At 40.7% G+C, this 17118-nt stretch overlaps 1 protein-coding gene across 6 annotated transcripts in view; it reads right to left on the bottom strand.

The window, feature by feature from the left end:
• Positions 1-17118, bottom strand: part of tex11 (testis expressed 11) — a 254948-nt gene that overhangs the window by 10208 nt on the left and 227622 nt on the right. For 5 of the 6 annotated variants that reach the window (XM_072595189.1, XM_072595187.1, XM_072595188.1 and 2 more), the window contains 2 exons: positions 15067-15187; positions 10199-10366 (listed from right to left, as the gene is read on the bottom strand). In XM_072595189.1, coding sequence (XP_072451290.1) covers positions 10199-10366; positions 15067-15187 — 289 coding nt within the window. Of the gene's footprint in view, positions 1-10198; positions 10367-13614; positions 13706-15066; positions 15188-17118 lie in introns of those variants that run through there. The other variant, XR_011964123.1, reaches the window with a different exon arrangement.

The following is a 17118-nucleotide window of genomic DNA, read 5'->3' as shown; positions in this document are numbered from 1 at the left end:
TCATGCTCGTCCTGAACCATAACACACCCCCCACCTTCGCATCTGCCTCCACTCCCTCACGGACATCTGGCAGCCCCAAACTGCCAAAGTGCGAACGTATCACTCGTTGAATTAGTCAGCCTAAACATACCCATCTGGTCCCTCGACTGCCCACCTAACTGGCACCCTTGCTCTTTCCCCATCTTTGACCTGTACCTCCCACTGACCTAACTCAATTTTTCCTTCTCTATCTCTCATGTGTTCCCTCACCCACATGACACCTTATGGCCTTAGTGGCCTGCCACTCATGCAACTTACCCTGCTGGCACTCTACCTCCATATCCCTTTGCAACATCTGGTACTCTACCTTCTCATTTACTTGGCACCTTATACTTATAGGGATGGTACAGTCACAGAGTGGTTAGCACTGCTGCCTCAGAGCACCAGGGACCCAGGTTCGAATCCAGCCTTGGGTGACAGTCTGTTTGGAGTTTGCACATTCACCCCATGTCTCCGTAAGTTTTATGTGTGAGTGATCAAGGGAAAAGGCCTCATAGGTCACAAGGCTGGAACTGAAAAGAAGTAATTAAATCAAACCTATAGATTTGATAGGGAAGTCATTTCTCTATGATGCTGCTAAGTAGTAGATTGATTTTGTTTTGGTGTGAATTTTGAAATCTTTCAAGCTGTGTCACGTGATTTTATCTGGAAAAAAAAGCCGCATACAAGTTGAAAACTTCTGATTATTTGTCAAAACCAAGTCTACAGACTTGTGTAATTATTTGTGTACTATTGGACAATAACCTGGTGTTGAGAGATTTTTAAACTTTGTCCACCCCCAGTCCAACATCGGCACCTCCACATCTTGTGTAATTACATTTCATTGAAAAACTGCCATGTTAAATAAAGATAAAATATATTTATCAAGTCAGATATCATTCCAGGATCTGATTTGTCAGATAATTATAGCAACTGGGGTAATAAGTGGAAGCACTTGATAGGATCGGAGTTCACTGAATTTAAAATGGCTTTGTGTCTCCTTTAAAGAAATTGACTGGATATAAAATTGCGATGCTGAGAGTGACATTTATTGCACAGACTTTGAAGATGGTTTTTCCTGCTGCTAAGAGTTTTCTGGAAATAGAAGATACAACAGTGGATAATTTGAAATCTTTGTCTAGATTAGAGAGGTGCTGGAAAAGCACAGCAGGTCAGGCAGCATCCGAGGAGCAGGGAAATCAAGGTTTTGGGCAAAAGCCCTTCTTCAGAAATAGAGGCAGGGTGGCTGCAGAGTGGAGAGATTAATGAGAGGGGGTAGGGGGTGGGAAGAAATTAGCAAAGAGTACAATAGGTGAATGGGGGTGGGGATGGAGGTGATAGGTTATTTGCAGCCCTTTTTTTTACCAATTTGAAATCTTTCCAACAGTTAAACTGAGAAAGTTATCAGAAACATTTAAGATAGAATTAAAAGTAGGATCTCATGACGAAAAGATGCATAGAATGATTATTCAGCATTTGGAATTAGAAGAATAGAAATCTGAAACTGAGTCATCACAACTAGAATTTGCTAGGATAGTTATAAATGAAATGACTGATATTTGGAAAAAAAAACAAAAACAGAGGAATATAGAAAATGTAAAACGAAGAGAGAGAAATCAGAGATTAATGGAGGATAAAGAAATTAAAAAGGTTGCATTCCAAAAAGGGTAGGCTGACAAAAACGACCTGACCATCGAAAAGCTTAAAGTAAAAGAGGAAATAGTAGTAGTAGCTTGCAGATGCTTTGGATTCCAGTGGGTAATTTGATTTAAGGAAGAATCTATGCTTCGTGCTTAGATTTACTGTGAATGGAATTGAAAATATTTCACCACATTTGAGAAGGTAACTGGATAGATAAAGTGGCCAACAGAAATTTGAACCTTAATATTACAGAAATATTTGACAGGTACAGCTATGACTGTGTATTTTACTCTGTCAAAAGAATAATCCGCAGAGTGTGAAGCATCAAATGAGTAATAATCACTGCTATGAACTTGCACGAGAGAAATTATGGAAGAATTCAGACATAGCATTCCTGCAAACTTATGCAAATATTTAGATGAGTGTTAAGTATCAAAGATCAGAGAAGCAGTCTGGCAGATACCTATGACATCTCACAGAGATAATTACAGGTGGGGGAGACGGTCATATGGAAATCCACAAGGAAATTGGATGAATAGCAAATGTGTAAGTGTTAGAAGAACTGAATTTAGTAAACATACGTAACAATGCCGAATAAATAAAGGAGAAATCCAACCCAATTACTGGACTTTAAATGAAACACTGATGCTGGACTGGACTAAGGAATCCCCAGAAAAAGGAGCAATGGGAATGAAAAGGGACATCAAAACTGTAGCAGCAGTACAAAGATAACTTTTTTTTAAAGACTATATTAAGAAGTGAGATATGATTCCAGTCAGTCATGAAATTTCTTCCAATATTGGCAGAGAATCAGATCACTGGAGGTTCTAAGGACTTCATCTCAAAAGCAGAAGTATTTCTGTAAGCTTCAAATCAAGGAGGTAAGCATGTAAAGATATTGAAGGACACTGGATCAAGTTAATCAATGAAGCTGGCTGATTTTACTATTTGTCTTCCAGACGGGCTAATGAATTGAAAATGTTAATTGGAAGTAAATATGAAAGCTACAAACCACTCCATTATATAGAGTTGGATTTAAGAGGGACTTAGTAAATGGAGAAGTTGTATTGGAGTAATGAAGAAAGTTCTTATAGGAGGAATTGATTTCATCTTGGACAGCGGCCTTGCAGTTTCAAAAATATTGTCCTCACTAACGGTTAGGACGAAAAAGAAACTGAACTGTTTAAGGAGAAACATCCTGGATAGCTTCTAGATTGTATTGGGGTTAAATTTCAAGCCAAAAGAAACAGATAAGAAGTAGAAGAAGCAGACACGATTAAATGGGCAGATGACTTGGTAGTTTGGCTCTCAGATACCATTTTTAAGAATTTAACCAAGAAGGATGATGATAAAGAGAATTAGGCTAGCATGTTTAGTCCATTTTCTTTAATAGAAATGCAACAAGCAGATCCTGAATTGAAAGAGTTATACGAAGCTGCCTACTCAGAAGTTGAGTCAGAATTAAAACCTAAGTATCATTACTTGAAAGACAAAGGTAATGGAAACCACCTCAAATACCAGTCAATGAGGATTGGGCAGTGGTCCATTCGCATTGGTCTCATCTGATTATCTTAAAGAAATGTTGAGTGGCTCACCAAATTCCAATGGCATCTTACTTGGGTATAAGGAAAACACAGGTTAAAATATTCATCTTTTTTATTGATCAAGATTACACAAAGATGCAGCCACATTTTGCCAAACATATTGTACATGATAGGTAGTGAGGAAATCCCAAACATCATTAAACCTGCACCTTTAATTCTGTTACCAGTTTTTGAAGAATCATTTATCAAAAGTTTAGTCAATTGTGCAGGACCACCCCCGAAAACCAGCAATGGGAATCAGTATTTTTTTTAATGATGATGAATCTTTTCACAAGATTCCTATAAGCACTGAATTTAGGTAAAATTACTGCAAAAATGTTAGTGATGATGCTCGTTTAGTTTTTCACAAGCTATGGATTACTCAAAAAAAAAATCAAGGTTCAAACATTAAATATTCAAAGAAATGATTAGTTTAAGAATAAAACAAGTGACACCTTCAGCCTATTATTCACAGACCCAAGATGCAAGACAGTATTAAACTTTGAAGATCAGGATCACAATTTATTGCCAAGAATGTCCTTATGATTGGGGTAAAGGAATTTCCTTGATACTGTTTCCCCTTAGAGATGTGCACATACAAATCAAAGCCTGACAACATGAGAACCAGGCTATATAAGACTGTAAGATTACAGGAGCATGAATAGGATATCTGGCTGCTTAAGCCTGCTCTAAGCATTCAAGAAAATTATGGCTAATCTGATTATGACCTTAATGTCACCTCCCTGCCTGTCCCTCATACTCCTTGAACTTTGTAGATCAAAAATCTGTCTAACTCACTCCTGAAGATATTCAATTGCCCAGCCTTCGACTGATCTCTCTGAATGATAACTCAAAAGGCTAACAACCTGAAAAGAAGAAATTCTTCATCTTTGTCTTAAATGGAAGATCCATAATTTTTATGGATTCTACATTTTGCCCATGAGGGAAACATCCTTTTAGCATTTACTCAGTCAAGCCTCCTAAGAAGTTGAAATAAGGTCAGCACGACCAACTTTCATTCTTTTGAACTCTGATGAGTAAAGGTCCAAACTACTCAAACTGTCGCAAAGTCAATCCGTCCACCACAGAAATCAGTCTAGAAAACTTTCTTCGAATTGCTTCCAGTGCAAGTATGTCCTTCCTTAAGTAAAAAGACCAAAACTGTTCACAGTGTCTAAGTGCACTATGACTAATAGCCTATACAGTTGTAGTATGGCATCCCTTCATTTCTATGCTATCCAACCTAAATCAAAGGCCAACTAATTACTGACTGCACTTGAATATGAAATCTTTTGGGATTCATGGCCGTGAACACACTATCTCTTTGTACTCTACTCTGCAGTCTGTCTCCATTTAAATAGTATTTGTTTCTCTTCTTCCTGCATAGGAGAACAACCTAACATCTTCACGTATGATACACTACTTTCCGGAAGTTTGCCCACTTAGGTGCCTAACTTAATCTCTTTGCAGATAGTTTGTATTCTCCTCACAACCTGCTTGTCTAACCATTGTTGTATTAACAGCAAATTTATCTGTAGCACAGTCAGTCTCTTCATTCATGTCAATAACACAGATCACAAATAACTGAGGCATCAGCATTAATTCAAGTGGCATTCACCTCATTACAAACTATCAACTCGAAAAGTGATCCATTTATTATCCCAACTATCTGGTTCCAGTCAGTCAGCTTATTCATATGAATAGGTCATCCCAACAGCATGAGTTATTATCCTGAGCAGTCTTTGATGTACATAATTATTGAAGGCCTTTTTGAAATCCAAATATACTTTTTCCTTTTGCCCATCCTACTCATAAAAACCTCAAAGTAATTGACAAATTTTTCAAATGCCATTTCCTTTGCATGAAATCTTGTCATCACTGTCTGAGTGCATTGGGATCCTGCTACTGCTTTTGCAAAAATGGCTTTCCAATGCACACCTGCAATCAATTCTGAAGTGTTACATCAGAAAGGTTGGGCAGAAGAGAGTAAAGAGAATCAGATTACCATTACACTTTCTTCTCCACCCCCAACCCTGCTTACAAGGAAACAGTGTGACTTTTCATTACAGTTCTTCACAACAGGTAATTGTGTGGATCACCTAACTACTGTGGCTACTTCATTTCTAAAACTGCAAATGTGAATATTGAATAAGATGTGCCATGCAAGGCTATGTCAACCATTTATCATCTCTAGTGCTATTACCATGAAATGAGATTTATAACTTTTGCTGTAATCAGTTGGTCAGTGGTCCTATCTTTGTAGCTTCATGTACTTTAGTCCATTTTCTTGAAAAGAAATCTTTGAGTGGGATAACATTTGAATTTGTAAAGTAAGGAAAAAAAAGCAGAATGGCTCATATACTAAAAGAAATATAGGCCATGAAACATTTTATACCAGCTATATTTGACAATAAGTAATTAAATGCATTTTTCTTCCTTAAATTCATATTCCTAATGACCAATATTTTAAACATATACACATTTTAATAAAATAGAGTTTTCAATTTTGATCAAGGTACTGACATCTTGCTAGATAAATATTTAATTACGGTCAGTTTTAGAAGTGAAATATATCCAGAGAAATTGCTTTTAAAGTCACAACTATTATCATGATGGGATTGCTGAATGAAACATAGCAATCTTGGAGAGCTAACTGCTGTTTAACAGAAGCTGAAAATAGCTGTCTGAACTAACGCCATCACACATTCTGATTCACGTTTTCTGTGAGTACTCAATTCAGATATGGTTATCTCATGATCAAGATAGACAAGTGGTACAGAAAATTGAGTGTACAATTTGATACAATAAATGATAAAAGTGAAAGATACCTCTTCAATTGTGGGAAACAAGAAGGAACTACTCACCCATGCTAGATCAGACATGCAAGTATAGTTCCAATCCCATACTCGATTGCTGACTCAACGAACCAGATGTTAGGAGGACTTTACAGAACTTTGAAAATAGCAATGCAGGGCCCAGATGTTGCATTCCTGACCTATTTCCTAAACATCTAATGTTTGCCAGGAAGAGAACAGGTTTAGGGAATGATCTTTATACATGAAGAAATCCAAACTCAGCAGAGTGACTTGAATATAATGTTGCATTTATGCCATTTTGGCTGGGTTCAAGGGCCTGAACTCTCACTGGCACTGACAAATTGATTGAAGAAGCAATAAATGCTCTCAAAGGGCAAGTTAGATCTGTCAAAGTGCTCTGATCTAAAAGTTTTTAAAATTCGCTATTCGTTAAACTTAGAAAAATATTACTTAAAGCTGAAGACTTAAAGCTGTCAGTAACATTTTGAAATAAAAGCATCTGCTGGAATGTTCTGACTTCACAGGCAATCTGACCAGGTGAGAAAAATCATTGCCATACATTGTTCACATTCAATAGAGCTAGGTGGGTGGGTGAACTATGAGGAGGATTCAGAGAGGCTTTTGTGTTATTTGGACAGTTGAGTGAATGCGAGGTAAAAACCCTGATTTATTCCTGATGAAGGGCTTTTGCCCGAAACGTCGATTTCGAAGCTACTTGGATGCTGCCTGAACTGCTGTGCTCTTCCAGCACCACTAATCCAGTTGAGTGAGTGCGACAATGCATGACAGATGAAAAATAATGTGGGTTAATGAGAGGTTATCTGTTTTGGTCTCAAAAACAGGAAGACAGATTATTATCTGATTGGCACAGATTGGGAAAGGTGGAGGTAGAACAAGACCTGGGTATCCTGCAGGCAGTGCAGAAAGCAAATAGCATGCTGGCCTTAAGAACAAGGGGATTCAAGTGTAAATGAAGGGTTGCCTTGCTACAACTGTACATGGTACTGTGCGAGAGTTGCATGCAGTTTTGGTCTCCTTATTAATGGACAGGGTGTAACTAAGGTTTGCTAGAATATTTTCTGGGATAGCAGGACAAGATAGTTGGACTGCATTCATAGAAGTTTAGAAAAATGAAGTGAACACAGAAACCTGCTCTGTGATGCTTAGTTGTGTTCTGCCAGGACTACTCAGCTCCTGAACTCATGTTGGCCTTAGCTCAAACACGGACAAAAGAACTGGATTCCACAGGTGAGGTGAAGTGTCAGGCCTTGACATCAAGACCACATTCAACCGAATAATCAAGGAACCTCGCAAAGCTGGAATAATTGAGTATCAGGGACAAACACTCTACTGGTTGGAGTCATGTCTTGCATTTAGGAAGATGGTTGTAGTTCATGAGTTAATCATCTCAGTTCTCAGACATTTCTGCTGGAATTTGTCAGGGAGGTGTCCTCAGCTCAACCATCTTCAGCTGCTTCATCAATGACATTCTCTCATCATAAGAGCAAAACTGGGGATGTTTGCCAATGATTGCATGACTTTCAGCTCCATTCCTGAATGTTCAGACACTGAAGCAGCCCATGTCCAAATGCAGCGAAACGTGACAATATGCAGGCTAGGCTGACAAATGGCAAGTACCATCTGTACCACACAGATGCCAGACAATGACAGTTTCCAATAAAAGACAATCTAATCACTGCTTCTTGACATTCAATGGTGTTATCATCATTGAATCCTCTACTATTAACATCCTTGAGATTGTCATTGACTCAACTAAACTTGTCACAAACACTTGCCTGGAAGAGCAGGTCATAAGATAGGAGTACTGTAGCAAGTAACTCACCTCCTGATCCCCCACAAACTGTCCAACATCTATAAGTCGGTACTGTGATACAATACTACCCAGTTGCCTGGACAGTTGCAGCTCCATTAACACTCAAGAAACTTGACACCATCCAGACAAAGCAGCCTGCTTGATTGGCATTGCATCCATGCCTTAACAACTGACACTCTGTAGCAGCAGTGTGTACTATCTCCAAGATACAATGCAGAATATCTTAAAAGATCCTCAGACAGCGCTTTCCAAATCCACGACCACTTCCATCTCGAACTACGAGGCCAGTTGATAAATAGGAACACCATTACCTTCAAGTTCCTCATAAACCAACCATCATCCTGACTTGAAAACATAATCCCCATTTCTTCACTGTCACAGGGTCAAAGTCCTGGAATTCCGTCCGTAAGGGCATTGTAGGTCAACCAACAGCATGTGGACTGCGGTTTAAGAAGGAAGCTCCACCACCTTTTCAAGGACAACTAGAGATAGTCAATAAATGCTGACCAGCCAGTGATGCCCATGCCCCACAAGTGAATATAAAAAAAATATTCAATTCTAATAGGATAGACAAAGTAAACACTATGTTCCTGATGAGCAGGAAGCCCAGATCCAAAACCTCAATGTAAGGAAATGGGATATACTATTAAGGCCCACAGCAAAGCAGTTGAGGCCAACAAATTGAATGCTTCCAAATAGGTGTAAAATGTAGTTCTTGGGGCTGAAGAGATCAAAGGGTATGGAGTGAAAGCAGGAATCGAGTACTGAGTTGGATGATTATGTTGAATGGCGGAGCTTCATATCATAATGAATAAATGGCTGAATGTCAAAAGCTAGAAATACCACTGTGTGTTGGAGTTCAATTTGAATGACAGCTTTTATGTGGGTCTCAATGCAAGTTTATTTTAAGAGATTGAACACTTATGATTTAAAAGCTTTGAATGGGGCTCATGAATGACATTCTTCTTTCACTGGCAAGTATGCCTAAGTGACAGCAATATAGACATTTCAAAGTTTATTTTTCTTCAACTTCACCCAGCCCTTAATGTATGCTGATAGCAGATACAGTATCAGTGGGTATGGAAGTGGCATGCAATGAAAGTTGACATGGGGACTGTGATGATACTATAGTTTTAAGAGGTGTACTTTGTTCTGTGTTTTAAGAAGAGGAATTGAGACAGAGGTGACGAGCAGTTTGTTCCAAACCAATACAGTAAACAGCTTGTAAAATGTTGCATTTTTTTTAAAGTTGGAAGATTAGAAGCAGCATGAATGGGTGGGGTCAAGATCCCGTAGAATCAGGATTTTTGTTTAACTTTCAGCAGCTGTTGGGGTTTGGAATCTGCTATACATCTCTTCCTGTCACAGCAAAATGCTTGAGTTCTCTCTCTCTCTCAGAGTTCTAATGTCCTTTCCTCCTAGACTGAAGAAATACTGATGTGAGACCATCTACTTTACTGAATTTGCCTTTGCCAAAGGTGTACTTATGGAATTTTATTATCTTGGTACAGCTGATCAGTGGTAATTAACATATATATTATCTTGTTAAGTATTGCAATAGAGTTAGTTAGTTTTTTTTTGTCTACATTTTAACTGGAGTATAAGAATAGTGTGTTTTGCTTCAAGCCTGGTAATTTGACCAATCAAAATGCATCCGGAATGCAACATCTTATAAATGCCTTTGAAAATAAGGAAAAGTTGCAGTCTTGGCTATCTTCTTAATATACTGAGAGGATTTTGGTCTGGTCCATAACAGGATGATTACATGGATGAGGTTAGAAGACTAAACAGCTTTTTAACCAACTAGGACAAAGCCCGAGAGAACCGACTCAGGCCTTTAACTAGATTACTTTACCGATGCCTATGGCTGCCTAGAATATGCTACGTGCGAAAATCTCCTGATCTGCAGTACTTAAAATTCCAGTCCAAAGTCCTCAAGGCAATTAAGAATGGATAATTAATTACATTGCTTGTGACTACTGACAATGATGCCTTTAGCCTGCTGTTCCCATACTCTGGTACTTCCCTTCTAAACCTCTTTGCTGTTCCACCTCCCTATTCCCCGTTATGAGTTTACTTATAGTTGCCTGCCTTGACCAAGAATTTGATCAATCCTGCTGTTATCTCTTTCTTTGGTTTGCATCAATTCCTTTTTCATTTGTACTTGCAAGTGTCTTGGAATTTCTTTATGCAATAAAGGCATTAAATGAATGCGATATTTTATATTTGAAGACTAATAATAATGAAGCAACTGATTTTATACATTTTTCTGTAAATGAGTGGTTCTTATTGCAAATCTGTCTTACCTGGCTTTCATAACTCGCCCGGAGAGATCCCAGATGTTTGAGGAAGCGCATTCCAAGCCCACACCACTTCTCCGCCTCAGTGTATTTACCCAAACTATATAAGGAAGCCCCAGTGTTCCAAGCTCGAGTCATCAGCCAAAGCATCTCCACCTCTGGGTATTCCTCTTGCTATACACAGAAAAGCAAAAGCTTAAGATATAGTCAAGCAAAATTTGCTCACTATGACCTGACAATCCTTGACATTTAAATGTTGGGTAGAATGGACCTTTGCTCCATTCCTAATTTTGGAAAGAAACCTGATGGTGAGTGATATTCTTAAATCACTACAACCACATGGTATATTTTGTCCAATTATGATTGGCTAAATCAATTAGACCTCTTTCGAAATAGGTTTGCTCATTGAAAAGTACATAATTTTGAAAGGGCTTGACAAGATAGGTACTGACAGATTGCTTTCTTTAAACAGAGAATCTAGAACATGAAAACACAGTCTGAACAGAATGAGCTAATTATTTTGGACTGTAATGTATAGAAATTTCCTCACTCAAAGGGTTGTGTATCTTTGGAATTCTCGATGCAAAAGATTATGAATAACATCATGATTTACTTGGGATATGTGTTCAAACTCAATTCCCACTATTGCTGGAGTTGCGACAAATATACTGTATGATTCTAAAAATGCAAAACCTCTACACAGCTGGAGCCAGGTGCCGACTTGCAGATACCTTCCCCTACTGCCCCCTCGACAATAGCCTCACCTCCCATCACTTCCCAGACCATCCACAACCTCATCACCACTGGGTATTTCCTATCCACAGTCTCCAACTTCATCGTCTGTGAACCCTGCATTGCCTGATTCTACTTCCTACCAAAGATTCACAAACATGACTTCCCCGGTCAACCCATTATCTCAGCCTGCTCCTGTCCCACTGAACTCATCTCTGCATACCTTGAGACTGTCCTGACCCACTTAGTCCAGGAACTCACCACCTACGTTCAGGACACCACCCATGCCCTTCACTTTTGTTTCCCCTGTCCCCTACGCCTTATCTTCACCATTGACATCCAATCCCTGTACACCTATCTGCCATGACAAAGGCCTCCAAGTACTCTGTTTTTCCCTCTCATGCCGTCCCAACCAATATCCTTCCACTGACCCTCTCATCCACCCAGCTGAGTTGGTCCTCACCCTTAACAACTTCCCCTTCCAATCCTCCCACTTCCTCCAAACCAAAGGGGTAGCCATGGGCACCCGCATGGGCCCCAACTATGCTTGCCTCTTTGTTAGGTACGTGGAACAGTCCATCTTCCGCAGCTACACCGGCACCAGCCTCCACCTTTTCCTCCGCTACATCGATGACTGTATCGGCACTTTCTCGTGCTCTCATGAGGAGATTGAATAGTTTCGCAACTTCACTAACACCTTTCACCCTGACCTCAAATTCACCTGGCCCATCTCTGACACCTCCCTCCCCTTCCTGGACCTCTGGTGACTGACTAACCACTGACACCATGAATTTTCACAGCTGCCTGGACTATGTCTCCACCCACCCTACCTCCTTTAAAAACACCATCTCTTATTCCCAATTACTCCGCCTCTGTCACATCTGTTTCCAGGATGACCAATTCCATCACAGAATATCCCAAATGGCCTGCAATTTCCGCTCCCACATGGTCGACGATGCCCTCTAGTGTATCTCCTCCACTTGCTGCATCTCCACCCTTGAACCCCACCCCTGCTAATTAGATTACTTACAGTGTGGAAACAGGCCCTTCGGCCCAACAAGTCCACACTGACCCGCCAAAGCGCAACCCACCCATACCCCTACATCTACCACTTACCTAACACTATGGGCAATTTAGCATGGTCAATTCACCTGACCTGCACATCTTTGGACTGTGGGAGGATACCGGAGCACCCGGAGGAAACCCACGCAGACACGGCGAGAATGTGCAAACTCCACACAGTCAGTTGCCTGAGGCGGGAATTGAACCCGGGTCTCTGGCGCTGTGAGGCAGCAGTGCTAACCACTGTGCTACCATGCCGCCCACTAATGAGAGGATAGAAACCCCCAGTCCTTACCTTCCACCTCACCAACCTTCGTGACTCTCTTGTCAGATCCGCGTCTCCCACACCAGCCCTCACCCCACTCCCGGCACCTTACCCTACAACTGCAAAAGTGCAAAACCTTTGTCCACCCATTCCCCCTCACCTCTGTCCAAGACCCAAAGGATCCTTCCACATCTAACAGAAATTTACCTGTACCTCCACAAATGTCATCTACTGTATCCGTTGAACCAGATGTGGTCTCCTCTACAAGGATGCCAACTTGAAGATCATTTCAGAGAACATCTCCTGGACCAACCAACCCCATCAGCCTGTGGCTGAGCACTTCAACTCTCCCTCCCACCTCGCCAAAGACATGCAGGGCCTAGGCCTCCTCCATCGCCAAACTTTAACAACCCGATGCCTGGAGGAAGAGCGCCTCATCTTCTGCCTTGGGATCCTGCAATTCCACGGCATTAATGTTGATTTAAGTAATTTCCTCATTACCCCTCGCCCTCTGGCAGAGAGAAATCAGCAAATTAAACTGGTTAGCTTAGAATCAGTAATGGGAAAATGTGAGAGTCCATTATAAGAGATCTAACAGAGAAGGACTTGAAAGATCATGACAAGACAGGATAGGATCAGCATGGATTTATGAAGAGGAAGTTGTGCTGGACAGATTTGTTGGAATGTTTTGAGGATTTAACCAAAAGAGTGGATAAGGCGGGGAGGGAAGGGGGCAGTGGATGTGGTTTATTTGGATTTTCACAAGGCTTTTGAAAAGATCCCACAGGAGAGTTTAGCGTGCAAATTTAAAGTGCGTGGAATTGGAGGTCATGTGCTGAAATGGATGGAAAATTGTTTGGAAGACAGGAGACAAAGAGTGTGGATAAATGAGTGTGCTTCTCAGTGGCAGGCAGTGACTAGTGAGGAACCACAGTGATCAGTGCTTGGACCCCAACTATTCACAATAATATATTAGCGACTTAGATGATGAAACTGCGTGTAATATCTCCAATTTTGCAGGTAACTCAAAGTTGGGTGGGGGGTGAAGATGATGCAACGACGTTTCAATGTGATGTAGGCAAGATAAGCATGCAGGCAAGTACATCGCAAATGCAGTATAATGTGGATACGTGAGAGGATATCCACTTTGGTAGTAAGAACATGCAGGCAGATTATTATCTGAAAGGTGACAGTTTAGAAAAATGGGAACATGCAACAAGATCTGGGTGTCCTTGCACACCAGTTCTGAAAGTAAACATGCAGGTGCAGCAGACAATGAAGAGCCAAATGGTATGATGGCCTTCATAATGAGAATATTCAAGTACAAGAGTAGGAAGCCTTGTTGCAACTGAAAAGATCATACCTGGAGTATTGTATGCAGTTTTCGTCTCCTTACTTGAGGAAGAATGTTTTCGCTATGAAGCAAGTGCAACCAAGGTTTCCCAGACTGATTCCTGCAATGTGGGACTCATGTTAAGGGAGAGACTGGATTGGTTATGACCATGGAGATCCATACAAACCTGTAAAATTCCAACAGGATTAAATCTGTTTCTATAAATGTGAGGGCCAAGGCTTGTGGTGTAGGGAATGCTGGATGAGTTGAGAAATTGAGGCTCTGATCAAGAACAAGGAGCCATATGGCAAGCATAGACAGCTGGGATTGAGCAAATCCCTAAAAGAGTATAAGGCCAGTAGGAAACGGAGGGTGGTGATGGAGAGTTGTTTTTCAGACTGGAGGCCTGTGACCAGCAGTGTGCCTCAAGGATCAGTGCTGGGTCCACTGCTTTTTGTCATTTATATCAATGATTAGTAAGTTTGCAGATGACACCAAAATTGGCGGTGCAGTGGCCAGTGAAGAACATTATCTCAGAAGTGGGCCAAGAAGTGGCAGGTGGAGTTCAATTTAGACAAATGTGAGGTGTTGCATTTTTGTGAAGCAAATCAGGGCAGGACTGATACAGCTTATAATAGGGTCCTGGGGAGTGTTGCCTAAGAAAGAGACCTAAATGTTTCGTTGAAGGGGGAGTCACAGGTAGGCAAGGGAGTGAAGAAAGCTTTTGATACACATGCCTTTATTGGTCAATACATAGAGTATAGAAACTAGGATGTCATGTTGCAACTATAAAGGACATTGGTTAGGCCACTTTTGAAATACTTCGTCCAATTCTGATCTCCCTGCTGCAGGAAAGATGTTGTTAAACTTGAAAGGGTGCAGAAAAGATTTACAAGGATGTTACCTGGACTGGAGGATTTGAGTATAGGGAGAGGCTGAATAGGCTGAGGCTACTGACCCTGGAGTGTCACAGGCTGAGGGGTGACCTTATAGAGGTTTTTTAAATCATGAGGGGTAGGGATAGGCTGAATAGCCAAGGTCTTTTTCCCAGGGTAGAGAAGTCCAAAACGAGACAGGATAGGTTTAAGATGACAGGGGAAAGATATAAAGACACCTAAGGGACAGCTTTTCATACAGAGGGTGGCACATATATGGAATGAGCTGCCAGAGGAAGTGGTCAAGGCTGGTACAAATACAACATTTAAAAGACATCTGGATGGGTATATGAATAGGAAGGGTTCAGATGGAACCCACGCAGACACGGGGAGCATGTGCAAACTCCACACAGATAGTTGCCCGATGTGGGAATCGAACCCGGGCCCCTAGCACTGTGAGGCAGCAGTGTGAACCACTGATTAAACTTGAAAGGGTGCCGCCCCTGGATTTATCCAGAGTTCACAGTAATGACTTCTTCAGATCTATATTTTACTTATCTTTTTAAAATTTAATTCAGGCATCATTCTTACTCAGAATATCACTCACCGAATTTTCAATTATCATGAGTGCTTCCTCATAGTACCACCAGACCTCCTCAAGGACCTGGGATTCAATTTCCATTAATCCCGTTGGGAGTGAGATCTGGATTAGGCTGTGGAGCAATTTGCTGTTGGAAAAGAATACAGGTTAAGTGCCTAATGACTCTTCTCCAAAACATTAAAATAAGGCTTTGACTCTATCCTGATCATAGGCAAGTAAATATTTTAAAGAATAAATCTATTAATTTGATTAATAGAAACACAACATTAAAAAATATCAACTAGATCAAGCAATATCTGCTGAAAAATTAATGAGTTAATATTTCATCAAAATTGCTTTAAACACAGTTTTGAGTTTGCAAATATGATAAACATTAAAAACCAATTGTATCACTTCAACAATGCCATAAAATAACTTAATTTGACTTAGGATACAATATAAGGATTTTTCTGAGATGTCTTCAGATTTGTGTGACAGAAACTTTTTGATTTGAAGGCTACTTTCTCATTCACGTAAACTCATTTATCAGGCGATACAGTCATATGTAAACAGTACTTGTAACTGTGTTGAAAGGTGGGATATTCACATAGAAGGAGAATTAGAAGAATTCAATACCCTCAGTAATTATTAATCCTCCATTAAATTTAAAGCCACACTATACAAGCGGAGAATCAATTTCTTAGACAATGTATCTGTAATGGTACAAGATAACAGGATTAGCTACGACAGCTTTTTTTTTGCAAAATAACTGGTGGATACTTCTACACTCTAAATGCTATCATGTTAAACACACCTTCCACAGATTGGGGAGGTCAAAGACAAAGCATTTCCGTGACAAGCACAAAGCTGGAAATCTATAACTAGGTAGTTAAAATCCCTTTTTACTTCTTCTTATACCTCAATCTCAAATTTAAAGTTAATAATTGACAGTGTTCAGTACAGTAGCAACTACACTTTTTCCCAATACAGTAGCTCCTAAACTACTTATGCAGCTTTAAATTAATTTGCAACAAATTCAGAGGATATGTGACTTCAAGTTTTCCTGGGTTTCTGTTTACCAAGTACTCATTATAACTATTTATAACTGTTCTCTCTCTCCTTTGCAGGCTCGCTCCCTCTCTCCACAGTCTATCCTTCAATTTTCCACATCTTCTCACACATTCTTTCTTCCCCTTTGAAACCTCTTTATTCTCCATGGCAGATAGTTCCTCTGAATTTGGCAAATGGAACTCATTCCTATCCTCAGATATCTAAGCCTCAGAAACCCCTGGCTCTGGCGAGCCCCCAGTGACTTGTTCACTTACCTTCCTTTCTTTCTTACTTAATCTGCTGGCTGTTTCTCCAAAGGCTGTTTATCTCACACATCTACTGCTGAGAGCAGCAAATTCAAGAGATGGAAATATAAATGCTATCCATTTTACTTATGGGGTTGGGGAGAGACTTTTCTCAGATTTTGTTCGATACAACCTCTACAAAACCAGAGATGCCAAGAGGCAATGCCAGACCAAGTTAGAGGGCCAAACCAACCAAACAGACTCGCCGTCTGTGGCAAGGACAAAACAACATAACGGATACAAATTTCAGCAGAGGAAGACAGTGAACAAGAACACATCCCTCCCTGATGTTCTCAACTCTTTCTATGCTTGGTTCGCCTGCCCCGATAGCCCAGAAGCTTCTGTTCCCGGGTCACCGCTGCAGATATCAGACCGGTCTTTCTTAGAGTCAGCCAAGGGTAGGCAACAGGCCAGAACAGATCCCTGGGCCCTGCACTTACGTCCTGTGCAGACCAGCTGGTGCAGGTTTTCAATGACATCTGCAGCCTCTCCCTCCTCGCTTCAAGAAGACCATCATCATCCCAGTACCAAAGAAAACACATGCAACGTGCTTCAATGACTACTGCCCAGTGGCTCTGAACTCCAAAATCATGAAGTGCTTCGAGGGGCTTGTCATGGTCCACATCAACTCAGCCTCCCAGGCTGCCTTGATACCCTTCAATTTGCTCACCAATGTAACAGGTCCACAGCAGATGCCATTACCTAGCCCTGCATCATCCCTGGA

This window comes from Chiloscyllium punctatum, chromosome 25 (genome assembly GCF_047496795.1).
Source record: "Chiloscyllium punctatum isolate Juve2018m chromosome 25, sChiPun1.3, whole genome shotgun sequence".
Lineage (NCBI taxonomy): Eukaryota > Metazoa > Chordata > Chondrichthyes > Orectolobiformes > Hemiscylliidae > Chiloscyllium > Chiloscyllium punctatum.
The sequence above is the reverse complement of the archived record's forward strand: the minus strand, read 5'-3'. Positions and strand labels throughout refer to the sequence as shown.